At 41.6% G+C, this 25,792-nt stretch overlaps 1 protein-coding gene across 2 annotated transcripts in view; it reads right to left on the bottom strand.

The window, feature by feature from the left end:
* The window catches only part of FGF9 (fibroblast growth factor 9), a 124,934-nt gene that overhangs the window by 67,716 nt on the left and 31,426 nt on the right, over positions 1–25,792 (bottom strand). The window contains exon 1 of one of the 2 annotated variants that reach the window (XM_056561745.1): positions 362–1,623. The exons of the other annotated variant lie outside the window; for it this stretch is intronic. Coding sequence (XP_056417720.1) covers positions 362–638 — 277 coding nt within the window. The 5' untranslated portion in view covers positions 639–1,623. Of the gene's footprint in view, positions 1–361; positions 1,624–25,792 lie in introns of those variants that run through there. 2 annotated transcript variants of the gene reach the window in all.

The following is a 25,792-nucleotide window of genomic DNA, read 5'->3' as shown; positions in this document are numbered from 1 at the left end:
TCCTTCAGAACAGGGTTTCTCAATCAGGGTGCCTCCAGTTGTTGCAAAACTACAACTCCCCGCATGCCCGGACAGCCAAAGGAGTTGTAGTTTTGCAACAGCTGGAGGCACACTGATTTGGAAACACTTCCCTGATCAATAATAGCCAGGAGGGTGGGCACAGTGGCCTGGTATAGAGCCCAAGCCATCCATTACAATAGGACATGTCATGGGGGGTCCTGAACTACTACTACATTTCTATAGTGCCAACACATAGCACAGCAAAGTACAAGGCATGCAGCAGGGAACTTTACAACATGAAAAATATATATATATAAAAAAAAAAACCTTAATTCAGTGCCCTGCATGCGGAATGACCTACCAAATCTATTGTGGTCCTGCCTTGTCCCCTGGATAGTCCCATTAGGAAAAATCTCTAAATGGAATCCAGTCCTGCAGTAAAGCTGCCTCCTTCTGAGAATCCCCTTTAAGTGTTCCAAGTCAGTGACTGCAGAGCCTCTGGGCAGCCCCCCAGCCTCAGCCTGGCTCAGGTGGTCACTCAACAACACAGGGTTATCCACTGGCAGAACAGGTACATTTCCAAAAGACACAGCATCCTGCACTGCGAAATAGTTGCCAACTTCACCCAAGGGAGCCATCAGCCTTGTGTTGGTGCTGGAGAGAAGAGATGCAAAGAGGAAGCAGCTCAGGTCAGGTGTATATAGATAGATATATATATATGTATGTGTGTGTAGGTAGGTAGGTAGGTAGACTGTATCCTCTGGATGACTCAGTCAGGGAGGGGGGAGGATGGTGCCTCTGTCTCTCTTCAATCCATCAATAAGACAAGATTGTGGGCTGAGAGGTTCAAGGTCAAACCTAAGGAAGCAGCAGCACTCGGAGCTCACCCACTAGTGACATAGTGCTGTCCACACATCTCAGCAGGCGAGCAGGGCTCCTTGTCCTTGGTCAGCCCATGCAGTGGCAGGCAGGGGGGGGATGAGGAGTTCCTCCATTGGGTAGAAGACCAGCACTGCTCATGCCAACTTCCAGCAGCCTGATTTTCTTTTAAGATGTCCAGGCTACGTCAGAATGTATGGATCCTGACTCCGGGGAGGCATGCGCTGTCTTGGCTGGAGAATGCACTGCATACATCAGGAGGAAGGCAGGGAAACTTTTCAGGTGGCAGCCCCGTATCCCTGTGTGTGTGCACGGAGTGCTGCTGCCTGGGAACAGGTGTCTGTGCTGGGCATACAAGTGCTGTGAGGAGGAGGCTGCGGCGGCTGCTCTGGCTTTTCCATCCAGCTCGCAGAGTGGCGCAGCAGCAGGCATTGGGCTGGGTTTAAGGTAGCCTTACTGCCTTCCTGCCAAGCCGCGTCCTCCCGGGTCCTACCGCCCGCTGGATAAGCGCCGGCTCACACACACACACAGGCACTGCTCTGCGGCACTGTATGGACACTGTATGCAGTGGAAGGCAATGCAGTAAGAGGAGGGCACCACATGGAAACTTCAAATACAGCCTGCAGTGTTTACTGTCATGGGGAGACTGTGTATTATATACTGTACTATTATATTTATCATCATTAACATTATTGTTTGGATTAACATTGGTTGTGTCTTTGGGTGCGAACTTAGGTATTTATTTATTTGATAATAAATGTTGTTTTATTATTACTTATATTAAATGTATTGTTTTATTTATAAATATTAATAATTATAAATTATTTATAATGTCAAGCATGCTGTGAGTTGTAAGTTTTGCAACAGCTGGAGGCACCATAAAGTGAATTGTGGTCCATCCCTTGCCACAGTGTTTCCCAACCAGGGGGCTTCCAGCTGTTGCAACATGACTACTACAACAGCCTTTGGCTGTCCAGCATGATGGGAGTTGTAGTTTTGCAACAGCTGGAGGCACCATCAAGTGAATTGTGGTCCATCCCTTGCCACAGTGTTTCCCAACCAGGGGGCTTCCAGCTGTTGCAAAACGACTACTACAACAGCCTTTGGCTATCCAGCATGATGGGAGTTGTAGTTTTGCAACAGCTGGAGGCACCATCAAGTGAATTGTGGTCCATCCCTTGCCATAGTGTTTCCCAACCAGGGGGCCTCCAGCTGTTGCAAAACTACAACTACAAGAGCCTTTGGCTGTCCAGCATGCTGGGAGTTGTAGTTTTGCAACAGCTGGAGGCACCATAAAGTGAATTGTGGTCCATCCCTTGCCACAGTATTTCCCAACCAGGGGGCCTCCAGCTGTTGCAAAACTACAACTAAAAGAGCCTTCAGCTGTCCAGCATACTGGGAGTTGTAGTTTTGCAATAGCTGGAGGCACCATAAAATGAATTGTGGTCCATCCCTTGCCACAGTGTTTCCCAACCAGGGGGCCTCCAGCTGTTGCTAAATTACAACTAAAAGAGCCTTTGGCTGTCCAGCATGCTGGGAGTTGTAGTTTTGCAACAGCTGGAGGCACCATAAAGTGAATTGTGGTCCATCCCTTGCCACAGTATTTCCCAAGCAGGGGGCCTCCAGCTGTTGCAAAACTACAACTACAACAGCCTTTGGCTGTCCGGGCATGCTGGGAGTTGTAGTTTTGCAACAGCTGGAGGTACGTTGGTTGAGAAACACTGCCTTACCATGATGAGGTGTTTTGTAAATAGGTGTGAACTTAGGTATTTTCTAATAAATATTGTTTTATTAATATTATCCACATTATTGTTTGCTGTATAATGTATTATGTTATTTATTATATTAAACGTATTGTATTATTTATAATGATTAATATTTATAAATTATTTATAATGTCCTGCATGCTGGAAGCTGTAGTTTTGCAACAGCTGGAGGCACCATCAAGTGAATTGTGGTCCATCCCTTGCCACAGTGTTTCCCAACCAGGTGGCCTCCGGCTGTGTCAAAACTACAACTTCCAGCATGCCCGGACAGCCAAAGGCTGTCCGGGCATGCTGAGAGTTGTAGTTTTGCCACAGCTGGAGGCACCTTGGTTGGGAAACACTGCCTTATCATGATGGAGTGTTTTGTAAATAGGTGTGGACTTAGGTATTTTCTAATAAATATTGTTTTATTATTATTCTCATTATTGTTTGTTGTATTATGTTATTTATTATATTAAATGTATAAAGTAAATGTTTATTTATTATTAACACTATTGTGTGTTATTGTATGTAAACACTGCCTTGTCATGATCATGTGTGTATTTTCTAAGAAATATTGTTTTATTATTATCATCCACATTATTGTTTGTTTCATAATGTGGATAAATTGTTTTGCAACAGCTGGAGGCACCATTAAGGGAATTGTGGTCCATCCCTCGCCACAGTGTTTCCTAACCAGAGTACCTCCAGCTGTTGCAAAACTACAACTCCCAGCATGCTGGGAGTTGCAGTTTTGCAACAGCTGGAGGTACCCTGGTTGAGAAACACTGCCTTACCATGATGATGTGTTTTGTAGATAGGTGTGAACTTATGTATTTTATAATAAATCTTGTTGTATTATCCACATTATTGTTTGTTTTATAATGTTGTTTATTAATTATATTAAATGTACTGTTTATTTATTACTGTTTGTTCTAAGGTTTCTTTCTCATCTTTATAAAAAAAAAAGTGTATTGTTATCACAAGACAAGTGGTTATTATGATGTATTGTGTAACAATATATGTATGTGTGTGAAGTTATTTAATATATTAATGTTTTATTATTAGAACATTATTGTGTGTATACTGTTTGTTAAAATGTTTATTTCCCAGCTTTTTTTTTATTACCCGCATAAAATGCAATACATTATATATTCACCAGTGTTTCCCAACTGGGGTTCCTTTATCTGTTGCAAAACTACAACTCCCAGCTGTGTGGACATGCTGGGACTTGTTAGTTTTGCAACAGCTGGAGGCACCTTAAAGGGGTACTCCAGTGGAAAACTTTTTTTTTTTTAATCTGGTGCCAGAAAGTTAAACAGGTTTGCAAATTACTTCTATAAAAAAAAAAAAATAAAAAAAAAAAAAATTCTTAATCCTTCTAGTACTTATTAGCTGCTGAATACTACAGAGGAAATTGTTTTCTTTTTGGAACACAGTGCTCGCTGCTGACATCATGACCACAGTGCTCTCTGCTGACATCTCTGTCCATTTTAGGAACTGTCCAGAGCAGCATATGTTTTCTAATGGGATTTTTCTCCTGCTCTGGACAGTTCTTAAAATGGACAGAGATGTCAGCAGAGAGCACTGTGGTCATTATGTAAGCAGAGAGCTCTGTGTTCCAAAAAGAAAATAATTTCCTCTGTAGTATTCAGCAGCTAATAAGTACTAGAAGGATTAAGAATTTTTAATAGAAATAATTGATAAATCTGTTTAACTTTCTGGCAACAGTTGATAAAAAAAAAAAAAAAAAAGTTTTCCACCGGAGTACCCCTTTAATTGGGAAACACTGATATATTCAGATAGATAGATATAGTTTTATAGGAGGATGATGTGGTATTTATTTATAGAAATCTTTGTTTATTCTGCACTAAGTAGTTATGTGGGCGGTCCTACTATTGATTGGCAGCTGTCCGTATATGCACATCTATAGACAGATAGCTGTCAATCACTGAGTAGGACCGCCCACATGACTACTTAGCCCAGAATAAGCAGAGATTTACATAAATAAATGACAAGATCAGCTACATGACTATATGAAAATCTGCTCAGCTCCTTCTGCTCTATAACCTGATGCCTGCAGAATGAACTATGTATTCAATGTGACAGGTTCCCCTTAAGAATATATAATTTATATATATATATATATATCAGAAAATGGCTTTCTTGACACATACTTTTTGTGTGGCGTTTTAATGCTTTAATTACTTATTTTGGTCCTCTATGATGCAGTTTTTATGCCCTTTTTTTTGTCCCCAAAAATAATATGTATTAGTACAGGTATTTTAATGAGATATTTATGTTGCATTCTTCTCATTTTAAGTCATGTAATTCAAACATCTTCTAATAAAGAACGTGAGAAAAGAACGCCACAAAAAAAAACCGCAAACACACATTTACACATGGGATTGTGTGTGTGTGTGTGTGTGTGTGTGTGTGTATATATATATATATATATATATATATATATATATATATATATATTTATTTATTTATTTTATTTTTTTAACCTATGTAGGTCTATAGGAGAAATGTCAGATATTAGGTTAAAAAAAAACACACCATAGCTAGGACACTGACACAAATATCACTATTAAAGGGGTACCACAGTGGAAAACCTTTTATTTATTTTTATTTATTTTTTTTTTTTATCAAGTGGTGCCAGAAAGTTAAACATATTTGTAAAGTACTTCTATTAAAATTTTTTAATCCTTCCAGTACTTATAAGCTGCTGAATACTATAGAGGAAATTCTTTCTTTTTGGAACACAGTGCTCTCTGCTGACATCTCTGTCCATTTTAGGAACTGTCCAGAGCAGCATAAGTTTGCTATGGGGATTTTCTCCTTCTCTGGACAGTTCTTAAAATGGACAGAGATGTCAGCAGAGAGCACTGTGTTCCAAAAAGAATGTCCTCTGTAGTATTCAGCAGCTAATAAGTACTGGATGGATTCAGATTTTTGAATAGAAGTAATTTACAAATATCTGTTTACCTTTCTTGCACCAGTTGAGTGCCCCTTTAACTAAAAATGTCTTCTAGTTATAGCATTTTATATTTCCCTATTGACTCCCAGTTATCGTGTGGCTACAACATTTTTGCAGAAAAATATGTCGTGTGATACCTCCCTATTACCCATTCGACTTGATATTGCCACACCATAGGTGGAATGATACAAAAAAAATAAAATGAATATGAACCATACAATTCATTATCATAGTTGTTCAAAAATACACCCGACTTTGTCAACATGGACTCATTAATGCCAGTCATTTGTGACTGCGACCTTTAGAGATGAGCGAACTTACAGTAAATTCGATTTGTCACGAACTTCTCGGCTCGGCAGTTGATGTCTTATCCTGCATAAATTAGTTCAGCTTTCAGGTGGGCTGGAAAAGGTGGATACAGTCCTAGGAAAGAGTCTCCTAGGACCGTATCCACCTTTTCCAGCCCACGGGAGCACCGGAAAGCTGAACTAATTTATGCAGGATAAGTCATCAACTGCCGAGCCGAGAAGTTCGTGACGAATCGAATTTACTGTAAGTTCGCTTATCTCTAGCGACCTTCTCACGGCTTTTCTGTGATTTGGTTTTCTATTTATTTTAAATTTATTCAGTCTTTTTTTATTTTATTTTTTATTTTTAACAGCCTATTAGGACCCGTAATAATGTTGCACTACAGCAATGTGATTCGCTGTGGTGATACCGAAGTGGCCATGTAGCCATATAGTAGTTCATCCTTTACCATAGTGTTTCCCAACCAGGGTGCCTCCAGCTGCTGCAAAACTACAACTCCCAGCATGCCCGGACAGCCAAAGATCTGCTGCACTATTTCATATAGCAGGGGGGAAAAAAGGTATACCGACCTATCCTGCTGAATGGGGGCCTATGCATACATTTGATGTCTGGGAGCAATGCCAGCCTAAGACTAGTGTTTCCCAACAGCTGGAGGCACCATAAAGTGAATTGTGGTCCATCCCTTGCCACAGTGTTTCGCAACCAGGGAGCCTCCAGCTGTTGCAAAACTACACTTCCCAGCATGCCCGGACAGCCTTTGGCTGTCCGGGCATGCTGGGAAGTGTAGTTTTGCAACAGCTGGAGGTACCCTGTTTGAGAAACACTGCCTTACCAGATTTCATCCTAAAATCAGTATTAAAACATGTAAAATGTATATATTTTTTTAAATTATTGTTATGTAATTGTTATGCTCTGATTATTATTATTATTTGTTAATAAACCATTGCAAGATGATGATTTATAATATTTATTTATTTAGGTTTTATTATAATGATGATTTATAATATTTATTTATTTAGGTTTTATTATAATGATGATTTATAATATTTATTTATTTAGGTTTTATTATAATGATGATTTATAATATTTATTTATTTAGGTTTTATTATAATGATGATTTATAATTATTTATTTAGGTTTTATTATAATGATGATTTATAATATTTATTTAGGTTTTATTATAATGATGATTTATAATATTTATTTATTTATTTAGGTTTTATTATAATGATGATTTATAATATTTATTTATTTATTTAGGTTTTATTATAAGGATGATTTATAATATTTATTTATTTTGGGTTTTATTTTTTCCACAAATAGCGCTACGTCTGTGCCTGGTATTGAAGCTCACTTAAATAGGGCAGAGCTGCAATACTGTACAAAGCCTGCAGAGAAGAGTGGCACTGTTTTTTTTGGAAAACAACCTGTCTTTCTTATTTGTTTTCAATAGAAATGATGGAAGTATTGACAGGGTTTCCTGTGCCTGGCAGCATTGTAAGTCATAATTCAGTTCTGCGTTACGTATGTACATAATGTCCTATACATCTGTCTGCATTAACCCTTAAAAGAAAGCGCTACATGATAACTTTTGCTTCTCAGATATATTCAGGGTTAGGACAGGTAACCAGTAGCAGGATACAGATGATGTGTGAGATACAGTAACAGTAACAAGGAATATAAATGCTGTTAATAGTAGGATGCAGTGCCCCTAGTGGGCTATTTAGTGTATTACACCCACTCATTACCAACAGTTTTAACAATAATGTTGCAACTTTTTTTTCTTTACTGTATCCTCTGCCTCTGGATATGACAAAGTGGAAATGTTTTGGCCATACACAGTACAGCGTGGAGAGCAGGTAAGTGTCTGTGCTGTATCCAAGTACTGATTCACCCATGAAAACACCAGAAAATAGAAGTCTGTACAATTTCTTTCTGTCCAATTGTTAGCGTCCATTTCTTGGAAAGTTAGTTGATAACCATTATAAACTTTTATTGCACCGCCCCACAGATATTACTACCCAGCTTTCCAGGTATCCTGAACAATAGTTGGATAGTTATGCAGCGTTTTATTAGCAAGTTATATTTTTGCTGAGTAAGACGGCAGAAAAGTTTGGAGACAACCCCTTTATCCCCCCCCCCCCCCCCACAGGATAAGGAACAACAAAATGATGGGATGGGGTCAGACCCTTGGAATCACCACCAATCAGACTAACAATGGAAAATTGTCCCATTGAATGAAAACACCATGTGAGGCCAACACTACATTCACTCTCTATGGGGCTTCTGAACATTGCCAAGCTCAGCGTTCCCAACAACCACCCATCACCAATCCACAGGATAAGTGAAAAATGTATGATCGGTGAGGGTCCCAGCAATCAGGGCCCCACAGTCAGCTTCTTATCCCCTATTCTGTGGATTGGGGATAACTTTTGACAATGGGAATAGCCCTTAAAAAGGGGTACTCAGGATACTTATTTTTTATAATTATTTTTAATGAAAAAAACCACTCACCTACCTCGCTCCCTCTGGGCTCCCCGCTCTTCACTCTTCTTCGGAAGTGACGGCCCCATTAACAAACCACTAACTAAGGCGTGACACCGCTGTGGCCAGTGATTGGCTGATCAGGTTGTCACTGACAAATCTGTCTCAGAAGTAGGAAGACGAATGATGAGCTGAAGACATCAAATATGAGGTGAGTATGTGTTTTTTTTGTTTGTTTTTCATATTGGGATCAGCAACAGTTAAAAAAAAAGTTAAAGGAGTTATCCAGGAAAAGAAAAACAGAGCTAATGTCTTCCAAAAACAGCACCACCCCTTCAGGTTGTGTGTGGTATTCCAACTTGGCTCTGTTCAGTTCAATGGAATTGAGCTGTAATACCACACACAACCTGAGGACAGACATGGTGTTGTTTTTGGAAGAAATCAGCTCTGTTTTTCTAATTCTGGATAACCGTTAACTTTCCTGGGATCACATAACCATGGACTGAGTTAATAAAATGTGACAACTTTTTTGCGAAAACAGTCCCAGTAAAATAAGCTGAGCACAGCGCCACCCTACGTGGATCACCAAAGATCAATAGTAATCTTTGATAGAGCCTCGGCAGCATGTGCTCAGTTTCCCTGCGGTGCCCCCACAGGGAAAATGAAGTATTACACTTCTAACTAAAATCAATGTAATGCACAGATGTCTGGGGTCCTCCAAAGGTTTTTAGAATAGTTTTTTGCTCTGGATCATAGAGGAGGACCCCGAACAGTGGACACCCTCTATTAGATGAATCATTTTATAGTAGGTTATACCAATATATATATATATATATATATATATATATATATATATATATATACACAAATGCAGACAAACGCTTCATAGTCTGTGTCATAGGATATAAGTGAGACATTCGTAGAGATATAGCAATGAACATAATCTGAACAGCTGTTCGGATACCAAGTTGAGACCATATAGTTCATCCTCATTTGCAGTATATCATCCGGTTTTGAAGTGAATTCGCCTCCAAGCGCTATGTGATCGTGAGTCAGGTTTTACCGACAAGATAAAAGAACATTTTTAAATGTTCCAGAAACCATGTCTATAAAGATAGATAGTGATTATAAGGGGCAGGCCTTTTTTTCTGGACTTCCTATCACCACCGAACGTCTCTCGCTCACTAGCCTGAGAAGGCTGATAAAGGATTGCATATAAGTATGAATGTAGAAAAGAGTTATTGCAACTTTATCCGCAGTGGTCTCCAAACTGTAGACCTCCAGCTGTTGCAGAATTACATCTCCCAGCATAGCCGGACAGGGAGTTGTAGTTTTGCAACAGCTGGAGGTCCACAGCTGGGAGACCATTAATCTACTGAATGCACTGTAAGGAACCTATAAATCTAAAATGGTTCATGACCTATTCACAGGATACGCCCTAGGTCTTTAAACTGTGGACCTCTAACTGTTGCAAAACTACAATTCCCAGCATGCCCAAACAGCTGGAGGGCCACAGTTTGGAGACCACTGATCTACTGAATACCCTAAAAGGAACCTATAAGTCTGTTTGAACCATCTAAAGGGGTTCATGGCCTATTCAAAGGATATGCCCTAGGTCACCCTAGGTTTCCAAACTGTGGACCTCCAGCTGTTACAAAACTACAACTCCCAGCATGCCCAACCAGCCATTGGCTTACGTACTGAATATCTTAAATAGGACCATATAAATCTGAACCATCTAAAGGGGTTCATGGCCTATTCACTGGATACACCCTAAGTCGCCCTAAATGTTTAAAACTGTGGACCTCCAGCTGTTAAAAAAAACTACAACTCCCAGCATGCCCTGACAGCCGTGGGCTGACCTACTGAATACCTTATATAGGACCCTATAAATCTAAACCATCCTAAGGGGTTCATGGCCTATTCACAGGATACGAAGGAAAACTCCTGGCTGTCCGGGCATGCTGGGAGTTATAGCTTTACAACAGCTGGAACCCCACTGTTTGGAGACCACTAATCTACTGAATACCCTATAAGGACCCTATAAATCGGAACCATCTAAAATGGTTCATGACCTTTTCACAGGATACGTCCTAGGTCTCCCTAGGTTTCCAAACTGTGAACCTCCAGCTGTTACAAAACTACAACTCCCAGCATGCCCAAACAGCCATTGGCTGACTTACTTAATATCTCATATAGGACCCTATAAATTTGGACCATCTAAAGGGGTTCATGGCCTATTCACAGGATACACCCTAAGTCGCCCTAGATGTTTAAAACTGTGGACCTCTAGTTGTTGCAAAACTACAATTCCCAGCATGCCTGGACAGCCGTTGGTTGGGGGTCCACAGATTGGATACCACTGATCTACTGAATACCTTATGTAGGACCCTATGGGGGGTTATTTATAGTATGTACTGTGGAAAAAGCTGACCAGATGCCCATAGCAACCAATCAGATTGCTTCTTTCATTTTTCATAGGCCCTGTAAGAAATAAAAGAAGCGATCTGATTGGTTGCTATGGGCAACTGGTCATTTTTCCCTCTCCCAGGTTTTGATAAATCTCCCGCTATAAGGCTGGGTTCACATTACGTTTTCCCCCATACGGGAGCGCATACGGCAGGGGAGAGCTAAAAACTTGCGCTCCCATATGCCTTTCTATGTGCTCACATATGTAATTGATTTCAATGAGCCGACCGCAGTGAAACATTTGGTCCGGTCGGCTAATTTTTGCCCCCTATGCGCTTTTTCCCCGCACCTAAAACAGTGGTCCACCGCGGTTTTAGGTCCGGTTGTAAAAGCGCATACAGGGCAAAAATTAGCCGACCGGACCGAACGTTTCACTGCGGTCGGCTCATTGAAATCAATTACATACGGGAGCGCATAGAAAGGCATACGGGAGTGCAAGTTTTTAGCTCTCCCCTGCTGTATGCGCTCCCGTATGGGGGAAAACGGAATGGGAACCCGGCTGGGTTCACATTACGTTCCTGCCATACTGTTTTCAATGAGTTTTTGTAAAGAAAACTGTATGGCAAAAAAACGGATGGAACAGTATGGGAAAAAGTAAACCGTATGCGTTTTTAAACTGTATACTGTTTTTAAAAGTGCATACAGTTCTGTCTGTTTTTATTTTTTTTAAAAACATACGTTTTTGAAAAATTTGTCCATTTTTAATGGGAGGGGTGTTGGGTGGGTGGGGACTTTAGGATGCAAATGCGCATGTGCAAAGTAAAAACCGTATACGGTTTCCCGTATGGAACCGTATACATGTGCATTTCCCATTGACGTCCATGTTAAAAAAAAAAAAAAAAACTTATGCGTTGCAGTACGGTTTTTAAACCGGAGACAAAAACATGGTCAACCACGGTTTTGACTCCGGTTTAATAACCGTACTGCAACCGCATACTTATTTTTTTTTTTTTACATGGACGTCAATGGGAAACGCACATGTATACGGTTCCATACGGGAAACCGTATACGGTTTTTACTTTGCACATGCGCATTTGCATCCTAACATCCCCACCCAACACCCCTCCCATTAAAAATGGACAAAATTTTCAAAAATGTATGTTTTTTTTTTATAAAAACGGACGGAACTATATGCACTTTTAAAAACAGTATACAGTTTAAAAACGAATACGGTTTACTTTTTCCCATACTGTTCCATCCGTTTTTTTGCCATAAGTTTTTCTTTAGAAAAACGGATTGAAAACAGTATGGGAAAAACGTGATGTGAACCCAACCGAACTCTAGTTGTTGCAAAACTACAATTCCCAGCATGCCCGGACAGCCGTTGGCTGTCCGGGCATGCTGGGAGTTGTAGTTTTGCAGCAGCTGGAGGTTCATAGTTTGGAGACTGCTGATTTTCTAATTCTCCTATATAGAACCCTATAAATCTGACATATCAGCATCTATAAATATACCGTACAATTGTAACCTGGAAAGTATCTTTAACCATATAACCGGCTTTTCTTCGGTCGGCTATGACTTGTAGTTTACGCTTTATGTAATCATATTAAAGGGCCGGAATGTTATAAAGAATCCTCGGGAGGTGACTTATGATCCCGGCAGATATTAAATACTTATGTTACATTGACATGAACTGCCGGCATTGTGTATGCAGTTGTTGCAGAGGACATTATGGTGGAGGATTATCTCCGTCTTTTACCGCAAAGCACGGAAAGGCTTAGGGGGAATCTACCATAAAATATGAAAGGGTTATTCTATGTACTGTGACCCTGCAACCTTAATCCTTTTTCGGAAAGTCCTTACTTTACATTACGGAGTGCTATGAGTTGATCCTTTACTTCTGTGCTTTCAATTTTTGCCAGTGTTGGCATCCGATCACATGGGGTAGGCAAACGAATGGGGAAATCCTGCCAAAAAGTCATCTATTGATGTGTCATATGTTGGTTTGGGACAACGGTGGATGGTAAAAGTTTGCAGATTTATCATTTTTTCAAACGTATGGCTTTTATATGACAATTTTTTTTAACTTACTTTTGCTTACATGTGACCTGTTTATCAAATAGTCGCACAACTTGATAAATAAATCGCACGTAAGCAAAACAAAAGCATTTTTTAACCGCTAAAGGATGCAGGGCGTACCTGTACGCCCTGCACCCGGTGTTTAAAATGGGGTCACACTGTGACCCCACATCACACCGGGTCGGTCCCGGCTGCTATTGATCAATTAATATCAGCCGGGACCCTAGGCTAAACGCGCAGCACAGATCGTTGGGACGCTCGCTATTAACCCTTCAGACGCGGCGATCAAAGTTGATCGCTGCGTGGAAAACGAAAGTAAAAGCTTCCAGGCAGCTGATCGGGACTATCGCGATAAAATGGCCCGATCAGCTAGAATGCGAGCGGAGGTCCCCTCACCTGTCTCCGTCGCGTCCGATCGGCGTTTGATTGCTCCAAGCCTGAGCTACAGGCTTGAGCAATCAACCCCCTATTACGCTGATCCATGCAAAGCTATGGTTTTGCAGGGATCAGGGTAAAAGATCAGTGTGTGCAGTGTTATAACCCCCTATGGGAGCTATAACACTCAAAAAAAAAAGGGGGGAAAAGTTAACGAAGGTCATTTAACCCCTTTCCTAATAAAAGTTTGAATTGCCCCCCTTTTCCCATAAAAAAAAACCGTAAATAAAAATAAACATATGTGGTATCGCCGAATGCATAAATGTCCGAACTATAAGAATATATTGCTAATTAAACCGCACGGTCAATGGCGTACGCGCAAAAAAATTCCAAAGTCCAAAATAGCATAATTTTGGTCACTTTTTATATCATAAAAAGCGATCGAAAAGTCCGATCAATGCAAAAATGGTACGGATAAAAACATCAGAACACGGCACAAAACATGAATCCTCATACTGCCCTGTACATGGAAAAATAAAAAAGTTATAGGGGTCAGAAGATGAAAATTTTTAACGTATAAATTTTCCTGCATGTAGTTATGATTTTTTTTCAGAAGTACGACAAAATCAAACCTATATAAGTAGGGTATCATTTTAATCATATGGACCTACAGAATAAAGAGAAGGTGTAATTTTTACCGAAAAATGCACTGCGTAGAAAGGGAAGCTCCCAAAATTTACAAAATGACATTTTTTTCTTACATTTTGTAGCACAATTAATTTTTTTTTGTTTCGCCGTGGATTTTTTGGTAAAATGACTAATGTCACTGCAAAGTAGAATTGGTGGCGCGAAAAATAAGCCATAATATGGAATTTTATGTGCAAAATTTAAAGTGTTATGATTTTTAGAAGGTGATGAGGAAAAAATGAAAATGCAAAAATGGAAAAACGCTGAGTCCTTAAGGGGTTAAAGCAGGAAAGTTTTCCCTTCTGTTAATAGCTGAAGTTCTTTATCTACCCTTTATTACCAGTAGCATTACTAGAGAGGGACAGGGAGGGGGGGGGGGCGTACCGCATAGGGGGACACCCTGACTGGCCTGCCTGGCACTAAATAGCTGCACTCCAACTATCCCGCAACAACACATCCACCCTCCTCAGAAATGAAAAAATATTACAAACATACTATGCCGCACCATGAATATCCGAACTCTGGAGGCTTTTTTGTTTAATTTTGAGCCCGCATTTTGTGACGTTCGTGGGCGGAGACTTGCGTCGCTGCGCTCAGGCCGGAGTTTACATCAGGAAGGAAGACAGCGCAGCACCAAGAAGCACATAAACAATAGTGAAGCCACAAAAAAAAAAAAGAAAACCCAAGTCTCAGTACGTTACCCACCCCAAAATGTGCATGAAGCTGTATTACTATGGAGGTTTCTTTTTTTTTTTTTTTTAAGGAAAAATGTTAGTGCCACATATGGGTCATTTACGTAGTCTGTAAAAATTCTTACACAATTATTTTGTGCCTTATTCTATTTTAACACAACATTAATTTTAAAATTTAGTGGGTGCGCCAGCATGTACGTGTCCTAAAATTAACAAGGTGTGCAGTGGGTATTTTCAACCTTAAAATTAATAGTTATTAGTTATATAATGATTTTTTTCTATAATTAACATTAATGTAGAAGCTTTGTTGCATTATGCAGAAGAAGAACAGTTGTTGCAGTGGGTGTTAATGTCCTTTTCTGCAGACGTGTGCACTTTCTGTAAGCCAGGTTGGACCTGGAATACATATGCGACTTTTAAATGGAGATGCAACTTTTTTTCTTCATAAATAGCGACTATCGCATTTGATAAACACCTGACCACTGCAAAGTAAAAAAAAATAATAATTACTACATGATCAGATTTCAGAAATGTGTTTTGGAATAAGCAAAAATCAAAAAGTCGCAGCATGTATAGAAAAGTCGCACGTCACAGAGCTTGATAAATCTCCTTCTATTAGTTCTGATCTAAAAACAGTAAATGATGGTCCATGTAAGTGGAAATTCTGCTATTCCAGTCAAATTCCGTTCTGCAAAGCTTTCTGCAGAATTTTTGCAGTTTTGCAGAATTTTTGTGATATTTAAGCAGGATTCCTGTGCGCTCAAAACACAGAATTCTGGTGAAATTCAAAGCCCCCTTGTGTTTGATGGGATTCCACCCGGAATTCTGCAAAATTTAAAGAAGTACTCCGGTGGAAATCTTTTTTTATTTTTTTATCAACTGTTGCCAGAAAGTTAAACAGATTTGTAAATTACTTCTATTACAAAATCTTTATCCTTCCAGTACTTTTCAGCAGCTGTATGCTTTTTTTGTCTTGTCCACAGTGCTCTCAGCAAACCTATGCTACTCAGGACAGTTCCTGACACGTACAGAGGTGTCAGCAGAACAGCAGAAATTCAAAAAGCAAAGAATTTCCAGCTGCAAATAAGTACTGGAAGGATACAGATTTTTTTTACAGAAGTAATTTAAAAATCTGTTTCACTTTCTGCCACCATTTCATAAAAAAAAAAGTAAGTACCCCTTTAATTTCTTTTCTGTCTGACCACAGTGCTCTCTGCTGACACCTCTGTGTCAGGAACTGTCCGGAGCAGGATAGGTTTGCTATGGGGTTTTGCTTCTGCTCTGGACAGTTCCTGATATAGACAGAGGTGTCAGACTTGAAACATAGAATGTGTCGGCAGATAAGAACCATTCGGCCCATCTAGTCTGCCCAATAATCTGAATACTATGAATAGTCCCTGGCCCTATCTTATATGAAGGATAGCCTTATGCTTATCCCATGCATGTTTATACTCCTTCACAGTATTTGCAGCGACCACTTCTGCAGGAAGGCTATTCCATGCATCCACTACTCTCTCAGTAAAGTAATACTTCCTGATATTACTGCAGAAACTTTTCCCCTCTAATATAAAACTATGTCCTCTTGTGGTAGTTTTTCTTCTTTTAAATATTCTCTCCTCCTTTACCATGTTGATTCCCTTAAGAACTAAACAACTTCATGTGGAGCAAACAGCAGCTAATAAGTATTGGAAGGATTAAGATTTATAAATAGAAGTAATTTACAAATCTGTTTAACTTTTTGCCGCCAGTTGATATTAAAAAAAAAAAAAGGTGTTTTCCCCCAGAGTACCCCTTTAAAGACAGATCTTACATTCTTGCAGAATTCTTCTCTAGAATTTCTGCAGGAAAATTCTGCCATGTGAATAGCTCAGCGGGATCCCCATACAATTCAACGTGCACAAGATTTTGCAGAATTTCTAAGCAGAATTTTCCAGCAGATTCTATTCGGAAATTCCGCTTTGCAAACATAGCCTTAGGCCTATTCACACTACGTATTTTCTGAGTGGAATTCCGCAGAAAATCTGGTGCATTGTTTTCAGTGGGATTCTGCTGCACCATTCTCCCTGCAGAATTTCTGTGGTGGACGTTCTGCAGTGGAAATTTTGGATCCCAGACTCCGGTGAAAGAATGAACATGTTCATTCTTTTAATGGAATCTGCTCAAGAATGCATTGCCATCTATAGAGATGGCGCATTTCCGAGAAATCCTACCGTTTGTTCTTCCGGCGCCTCCTGCACAGGGATTTCTCCAGGCAGAGAGTATTTAGTATGAATGGGTCCTAAGTGTACGCTCACACAAGCAAATTTAGAAGCGAGTTTAGTATTGCAAGTTTGAGCGGCGGTGGATTTTCTGCAGCCAACCCCATGGAAGTCAATATAATCAATATAATCTGCTGCAGATTTTCTGCTATGGCTCAAACTCTCAGCGGGAAACTTACTGCAAATTCACTTCTAAATCTGCCTGTGTGAACGTAGCCTAAAGCGTAAATCTAAAGCCTTGAAAACAACAACTCTAGTGCCTGTCTGTCAAAGACATAAAGAGATGCAGGAAAGCAGACAGAAGCAACGCCAGATACAAAGATTACATGACTGATCACATGATCACTGATAGCCCCCCCTACATGGCAGATCTGATGGGTTCTAGCAGATCCAGATCAACTCCAGATATTTAGCTGTAACTGTAACTCCTATAGATGCCCCAGTTTCTGTTGACCAGAGGTCCCAAACCCAGTCCTCAAAGTCCACCAACAGTCCAGGATAAGAATTTTCCCTGCTCTATTCCAATGGAGTAACTAAAAAAAAAAACAAAAAAAAAAACAGAATGTTGGTGGGCCTGGAGGACGGGGAGACCACTGCATGTAGACAACTGAGCTGTAATAAAATAAAGCTCGGCTATTCCCTGTAGCTTTCATGTCCTCATCATCACTAACCCAAGTCATACCCACCACTCACCTAACAATGTGTTAAAAAAAAAAAATTTATGTTTATGTTGATAATTTGTGAAAAGTAAAAAATTGTTGTGATAATCTGCTCTAAAAGTCGCCATCTCCTGCTTATCTTTGTAGATTGTAAGTCTTCACAGGCAAGGTCCCTCTGGGACTGACAGAGATGAGCACTGTATCGCCTACTTTCAGTCACATAAATATTGTTTGGAGTGCAGGGGGTGTACATGTAATCAATTAGGGCCGGCATTTATCCTTGTAGGTGTAAGTGAAGCATTTATTAATGTAGGCCCCCTTAGGGTCTATTCACATGGCAGAATTTCCACTTGCGGTATTCCGCCTCAAATTAAAGTCTGACATGTATAATTGTCTTTAGACTGTTTTTGGGTCTAGAAAAGGCGCAAAAAAAGGTGCAAGCAGGGTTTATTTGCGCCTTTTGGTTTACACATTTCTGCTGATTTTGAGTTGTAATCCACTGATTTTGGCAAATACACATGATACCTTTTGTGAAAAGGCGCAAAAAAAAAGCGCAAAGCCACTGAAAAGTCTCTAAAACTACACCAGCCCAGACTTAGCTTTTTGGTGTATGTGAAGAAAGAAATTTCAGAAAATGTGACCTGCACAAAATGTATCAAATGTTCTGTGACCATATAATACATTAGTTGCTCCTACACATTATCAGCACACAAAAAAAAGGTGTAGAAAAATGCTTCACTTACACCTACAATGATAAATGCTTCACTTACACCTACAATGATAAATGCTTCACTTACACCTACAATGATAAATGCTTCACTTACACCTACAATGATAAATGCTTCACTTACACCTACAATGATAAATGCTTCACTTACACCCACTATGATAAATGCTTCACTTACACCTACAATGATAAATGCTTCACTTACACCTACAATGATAAATGCTTCACTTACACCTACAATGATAAATGCTTCACTTACACCTACAATGATAAATGCTTCACTTACACCTACAATGATAAATGCTTCATTTACACCTTCAATGATAAATGCTTCACTTACACCTACAATGATAAATGCCGTCCATAGACTTCTATGGGATTCCGCACTCCCATTCACACTTCTGAATTTCCACTTTCGGAAGCTAGTGGAATTCCGCAAGCGGAAATTCAGAAATATGAATGGTAGTGCAGAATCCCATAGAAGTCTATGGTCTTTAATTTGAGGTAGAAATTCTGCCGCGTGAATAGACCCTTATGGTCTTGCAGTGAGGGAGAAGGGAGGCCCAGGGCAATTGTTCTAGTGATTGGTGGAGGCCTAACATTCATTATCTGTAATCTTATGGGGCTCATGACCTATTCACAGGATATGCCCTAGGTCTCCAAACTGTTGACCTCCAGCTGTTGCCAAACTGCAGTTCCCAACATGCTCGGGCAACTGTTGACTGTTTGGGCATGCTAAAAGTTGTAGAATTGCAACAGTTGGAGGTCTATAGTTTGGAAACAACTGGAATAGACTATAGCTGATTGGCTGGGTGCCAACACCCAGCACCCCCTATGATCAGCTGATCTACCCTAACAGAAGGCTTTTGGTTCCTTACATTATGTATTGGTGGCGCAGTCAATTCAATGGAAGCGAAGCTGCAGTAACATGATGTAAGGAGCAAAGGCTCGCTGCTCCGTCCACTGCATTTTAAGGGGTACTCCGGTGGAAATGTATTTATTTATTTTTTTAAATCAACCGATGCCAGAAAGTTAAACAGATTTGTAAATTACTTCTATAAAAAAAAATCTTAAATCCTTCCAGTACTTATTAGCGGCAATTCTTTTCTTTTTGGATTTCTTTTCTGTCACAACCACAGTGCTCTCTGCTGACACCTCTGTCCATGTCAGGAACTGTCCAGAGCAGGAGAAAATCCCCATAGCAAACCTTTCCTGCTCTGGACAGTTCCTGACCTGGACAGAGGTGTCAGCAGAGAGCACTGTGGTCGTGACAGAAAAGAAATCCCAAAAGAAAAGAATTTCCTCTGTAGCATACAGTCGCTAATAAGTACTGGAAGGATTAAGAATTTTTAATAGAATTTTTTACATAATAACAGAATAATTTACAAATCTGTTTAACTTTCTGGCACCAGTTGATTTAAAAATAAAAAAGTTTTCCACCGGAGTACCCCTTTAAATCTAGATGTAGCAGCTCGCCCAAACAACTGATCAGCAGGGGTGACGGGCGTGGATTAACCATGACTTATTTTTTATTCCTGAGAAACTCTTTAAGACTATGTTCACACCACAAAATTTCCAAGTGGAATTCCACAAAAAATATCCTGCTCGAAAAATTCCTCGATTGATTTCAATGGGACTCTGCTGCACTGTACAAATGATACAAAAACTGAGTAAACAAAGAGGCAAACTTTTATAAATAGGTGAAGAAGAATGTAGGAAGTGCAAAGTGTATAAGGGCTCAATGGTGCTGATACTACAGAGTGCAATGACACTGCCCTAACCCCGCAGCTGTACAGCCTGCCCTGTTATCAATAGCATGTCCTGTTTATTACTATGCAAAGAGCGAAATCCATGGATATTTCTGCTTCAAAATGTAAACCTTGTGTCATGCATTGTCCCCCTAGGCCAGTGGTCTTCAACCTGTGGACCTCCAGATGTTGCAAAACTACAATTCCCAGCATGCCCGGACAGCCGTTGGCTGTCCGGGCATGCTGGGAATTGTAGTTTTGCAACATCTGGAGGTTCGCAGGTTGAAGACCACCGCCCCAGGCCCTGTACTAGTGCCCAGTGACCTTTTAAAGGGGTACTCTGGTGAAAACCTTTTTTCTTTTAAATCAACTGGTGCCAGAAAGTTAAACATATTTGTAAATTACTTCTATTAAAAAATCTTAATCTTTCCAGTACTTATTAGCTGCTGAATGCTACAGAGGAAATTCCTTTCTTTTTGGAACACTGATGACATCACGAGCACAGTGCTCTCTGCTGACATCTCTGTCCATTTTAGCAACCATGAATAGCAGATGTATGCTAAGGGCAGCATGGTGGCTCAGTGGTTAGCACTGCTGCCTTGCAGTGCTGATGCCTTGGGTTCAAATCCCACTAAGGACAACAATAAATAAAGACTTATTATTATTATTATTATTATTATAATAACGTCAGCAGAGAGCACTGTGCTGGTGATGTCATCAGAGAGCATTCCAAAAAGAAAGGAATTTCCTCTGTAGTATTCAGCAGCTAATAAGTACAGGAAGGATTAAGATTTTTTAAGAGAAGTAATTTACAAATATGTTTAACTTTCTGGCACCAGTTGTTTTAAAAGAAAAAAGGTTTTCACCGGAGTGCCCCTTTAAAAGTGTATTCACATGTACTTTATCCTGTGCATATTTCATAACACAAAGGTTTTGTTTTTGTTTTTTGCCCATACAATGAACCCTCTCAATTGTTTTTTTATTCCAGCGACATCTATCTGTTTCATTACTGTAACTTGGTTAGGTGATCACCAGTCTGACCCGCAGAAATTCATATTGTTGGATGTGTCAGAGAAAGTGGTCAGTCCGGGGTCAGATGACTTCCTGTGAACTACAGGATAACATCATCATTAGAGATGAGCGAACTTACAGTAAATTCGATTCGTCACGAACTTCTCGGCTTGGCAGTTGATAACTTATCCTGCATAAATTAGTTCAGCTTTCAGGTGCTCCGGTGGGCTGGAAAAGGTGGATACAGTCCTAGGAAAGAGTCTCCTAGGACTGTATCCACCTTTTCCAGCCCACGGGAGCACCTGAAAGCTGAACTAATTTATGCAGGAAAAGTCATCAACTGCCGAGCCGAGAAGTTTGTGACGAATCGAATTTACTGTAAGTTCGCTCATCTCTAATCATCATCTAACAAATCCCTCCTAGTAGCTCACATACCCCTCCCCTCCTAGCTCTATCTGTACACTGCTGCTATCTCCATAGGATCAGGATATAGAGTAGTGATACACCTCCCTGGTGTCCACACATTGCATTTTTTTTCTATGTTTTTGATTTGTGATTTTTCCAAATTTATAGGAAAATTGCACTGTTTTACTGCAATCGCACAAATTGCAAAAAAAAAAGCATAACTTTAACAGCAATTTTGGAAAGTCAAAACAAATACATGGTCAAAACACAGGGAATGGATACAAACATGCTGTGAAAATTTGACCATCGCCTTCATATCTTCATAAAACACCTGTCACGCCCCCTCCTATAGGCTTGCATTGAGGGGGCGGAGCGTGACGTCACAATGCTCCGGCCCCGTGATCGGCAGTCATCAGACCTGGAGCGAACATGCTCCGGGGGCTGATGGTAACTTTGTGCTGCGTTAAAGGGGTACTCCGGTGAAAACCTTTTTTCTTTTAAATCAACTGGTGCCAGAAAGTTAAACATATTTGTAAATTACTTCTATTAAAAAATCTTAATCCTTCCTGTACTTATTAGCTGCTGAATACTACAGAGGAAATTCCTTTCTTTTTGGAATGCTCTCTGATGACATCACGAGCACAGTGCTCTCTGCTGACGTTATTATAATAACGCTTTATTTATTGTTGTCCTTAGTGGGATTTGAACCCAGGTCCCTAGCACTGCAAGGCAGCAGTGCTAACCACTGAGCCACCATGCTGCACTTAGCATACATCTGCTATGCACGGTTGCTTAAATGGACAGAGATGTCAGCAGAGAGCACTGTGCTCGTGATGTCATCAGTGTTCCAAAAAGAAAGGAATTTCCTCTGTAGCATTCAGCAGCTAATAAGTACTGGAAGGATTAAGATTTTTTAATAGGAGTAATTTACAAATATGTTTAACTTTCTGCCACCAGTTGATTTAAAAGAAAAAAGGTTTTCACCGAAGTACCCCTTTAAAGACTATCTATATGAACACATTCTTCCTCATGTCTACTTTTACCTTAATTCAGAATAATTCCTTGTAGTGATTGTGTCAGATAAGGGCTTGTTCAGACATTAACCTGAGGAATGGGAGCAACGGTGACTTGCACAATGCTTCTGATGGATCATGGGATGATTTAATTGCTGACAATATTGTGCAAGTATCCTGATCCTTTATCTGAAGCTAGCATTCTGAATAATAGCAGTGCCAGCATTTGGGTATAGCTGACAACAGGGGGAGTTTTCGTGTAATCAGTGCCACGTATCTGAGGTTGGGGTTCAATAGTGTGACCCTAGTTATAATAGAGCCATCAGAAATGATGTGCCTATATTGACTGGAGATGCCAGATCTGGTCGATTTATATAGGCCCTTGAGAATAAGAATCACTGTGGAGGGCACCCTTTGGTTCCATAAAGATACTCATCTATCCCTGTTCCTGCTCTGCCTCTGCTGTGCAGAGATGTTGGTCTGGTTTCTTCTGCCCATTCCTGGATATTAGGGCAGAACATGGATAGTACAGTGGTCCCTCAACATACGATGGTGATCCGTTCCAAATGGACCATCGTATGTTGTGGGATCCGTACATTGTAAAGTATAGGACAGTGGTCTACAACCTGCGGACCTCCAGATGTTGCAAAACTACAACACCCAGCATGCCCGGACAGCCAACGGCTGTCCGGGCATGCAGGGTGTTGTAGTTTTGCAACATCTGGAGGTCCGCAGGTTGAAGACCACTAGTATTGGAGGTTATACCCACGTGTCCCCGCCGCTCCGGACCGTCACCGCTGCCCTGGATGTCGCCTTCCATCGCTGTCGCCGCGTCTCCGACGTTTTGGCAAGGCCTCTGCTTCCCCGGCATCCTCGCTCTCCGTCGCCGCCATCACGTCGCTACGCACGCCGCTCCTATTGGATAACGGGACGGCGTGCGCAGTGACATGATGACGACAATGGAGAGCGCCGACGATGCAGGGGATCCCGAAGAGGACGCGCCGGAGCCCCCGAGGACAGGTAAGTGATCGTCAGCGGACCCCACGGGGCACCGTAAACGGCTATCCGGTGGCAGCTGAAGCAGTCTGCGCTGCCGGATAGCCGTTTATGCGATGGCCTCGACATACAAAAGCATTGTATGTTGATGCTGCCTCTGAGAGGCCATTGTATGTTGAAATGATCGTATGTCGGGGGGGGGGGGGGTCACTATATAATGAAATCACTGACTTGTCTGCATCTAAGAGGAAACAGTAAATCAGTGATCTCCAGACTTTGGACCTTCAGTTAGAAAACTACAACCCCCAGCATGCCCAGCGTTGTAGTTTTGCAACACTCTGGAGGTTTGAAGACCACTGATTTAGTATTTCCTCTTAGATGCAGGCAACTCAGTTACATCATTATGCTATCCATGTTCTGCCCTAGTATCCAGGAATGGGCAAAAGAAACCAGACCAACATCTCTGCACAGCTGAGCAGGAACAGGGACAGATGAGTATCTTTATCTTGCACTCCAATATACAGGGGGTACACAATGCAGATTATAATTGTGGCATCATTGTATTCAAGGGGCACCTAGTGTAATGTTGTGTTTGTGGGATGCAGTGTGTGGCAGTACCATATTCAGTGGCACTGCAAGGAGCGTGACTATGCCTGGTCTGCAAATTCTGCAGAGACAAGAAGGAACAGTAAGAAGTCATGGCGGTCTGGACAAGATGGAGAGGAATTGGAACGTTAACTGTATGTCACTGTGAATTCTGCCTGACTGTCCCATCAGGGCGTGTGTTCCTGCATTTGTTGATAATTTAAATCCCAACCATGTGGAATAACTTTGTCGCCAAAGAAACGCATCAAAATGCAAAAGCATCAATGCATTAAATCTCTTTTTCTTTTTGTGGATTGGTTTCTTTGGAACTGTCTTTTTCTACCCAAAACAAAGTAAAAAAAATGTAAGGTTTACCTGTCATATCACAGAAAAAAAAATAATGCATATATATGTTCCTCACTAGTTCACACAGATTCTTTACATGTCCTTCTTTTTATATGTCTAGCTTCTGTATTTGGCTCACAAATCCCTCCTCCTACTGCTCACTCATTCTGACATCCACTGCTCAGGAAGGGGTGTGCCCAAAGCAAGCACTGAGCCTGCCCTCACTCACCATGCATTCACTTCCTCCCTAAGTCTGCTGGGCTGTGCTAGGTCTCCTTATCCAATCACTGCAGGCTGCTCTGTAACCCTCTCCTGTCTGTTTTCAGACAGGAATCTGACTGACAGAACAGGAGTGAGCACAGAGGAGTGCTAGTGCTACCCTCACTTCCTGGACTTTGTCCCTGCCTGTGCTTCAGCTTGGACAAAGATACTGCTGCAGACAGGGGCGGACTGACAGGCCGGTCCAATCGGCCCTCGTCCGAAGGCCCGGACGGGGAAAGGGCCCGCTGTCCGCCGCCTGCCTCATGAAATAAAAATGTTATCTAATTGCCCGGCACACACCCGGACCCGGGCCCGGCACACACCGGACCCGGAGAATGGTGCTGCTGGCTGCTGTTTGGCATCTCCCAAACAGCCACGGCAGCCCTGTAAGAGAACTGCAGTGGCTGCCTGGGAGATGCGCTTTGAACTCCGGCGTGTCGCTGCTGCGCGTGAGGTCACGTCGGAGGCCATGTCGGAGCTCACTGTGCGCCCGCCGCCCTGCTCGCTCGTTCTCTCGTACAGGGCCCACTTGTCCTCAGGTACGGAACCCCGCTTTTCCTCAGTGTACGGAGCCCTGCTTGTCCTCAGTGTGCAGGGCCCCGCTTGTCCTCAGTGTACAGGGCCCGCTTGTCCTCAGTGTACAGGGCCCCGCTTGTCCTCAGTGTACAGAGCCCTGCTTGTCCTCAGTGTACAGGGCCCCGCTTGTCCTCAAGTACAGAGCCCTGCTTGTCCTCAGTGTACAGGGCCCCGCTTGTCCTCAGTGTACAGGGCCCCACTTGTCCTCAGTGTAATGGGCCCCTCTTGTCCTCAGTGTACAGGGCCCCGCTTGTCCTCAATGTACAGAGCCCCTTTTGTCCTCAGTGTACAGAGCTCACTTGTCCTCAGGTACGGAACCCCGCTTGTCCTCAGTGTACAGGGCCCTGCTTGTCCTCAGTGTACAGGGCCCTGCTTGTCCTCAGTGTACAGGGCCCGCTTGTCCTCAGTGTACAGGGCCCCGCTTGTCCTCAGTGTACAGGGCCCCTTTTGTCCTCAGTGTACAGAGCCCTGCTTGTCCTCAGTGTACAGGGCCCCGCTTGTCCTCAAGTACAGAGCCCCGCTTGTCCTCAGTGTACAGGGCCCCACTTGTCCTCAGTGTACAGGGC

The sequence above is a fragment of the Hyla sarda genome, chromosome 2 (genome assembly GCF_029499605.1).
Source record: "Hyla sarda isolate aHylSar1 chromosome 2, aHylSar1.hap1, whole genome shotgun sequence".
Classification (NCBI taxonomy): domain Eukaryota; kingdom Metazoa; phylum Chordata; class Amphibia; order Anura; family Hylidae; genus Hyla; species Hyla sarda.
This window is presented reverse-complemented; position numbering and strand designations above follow the sequence as displayed.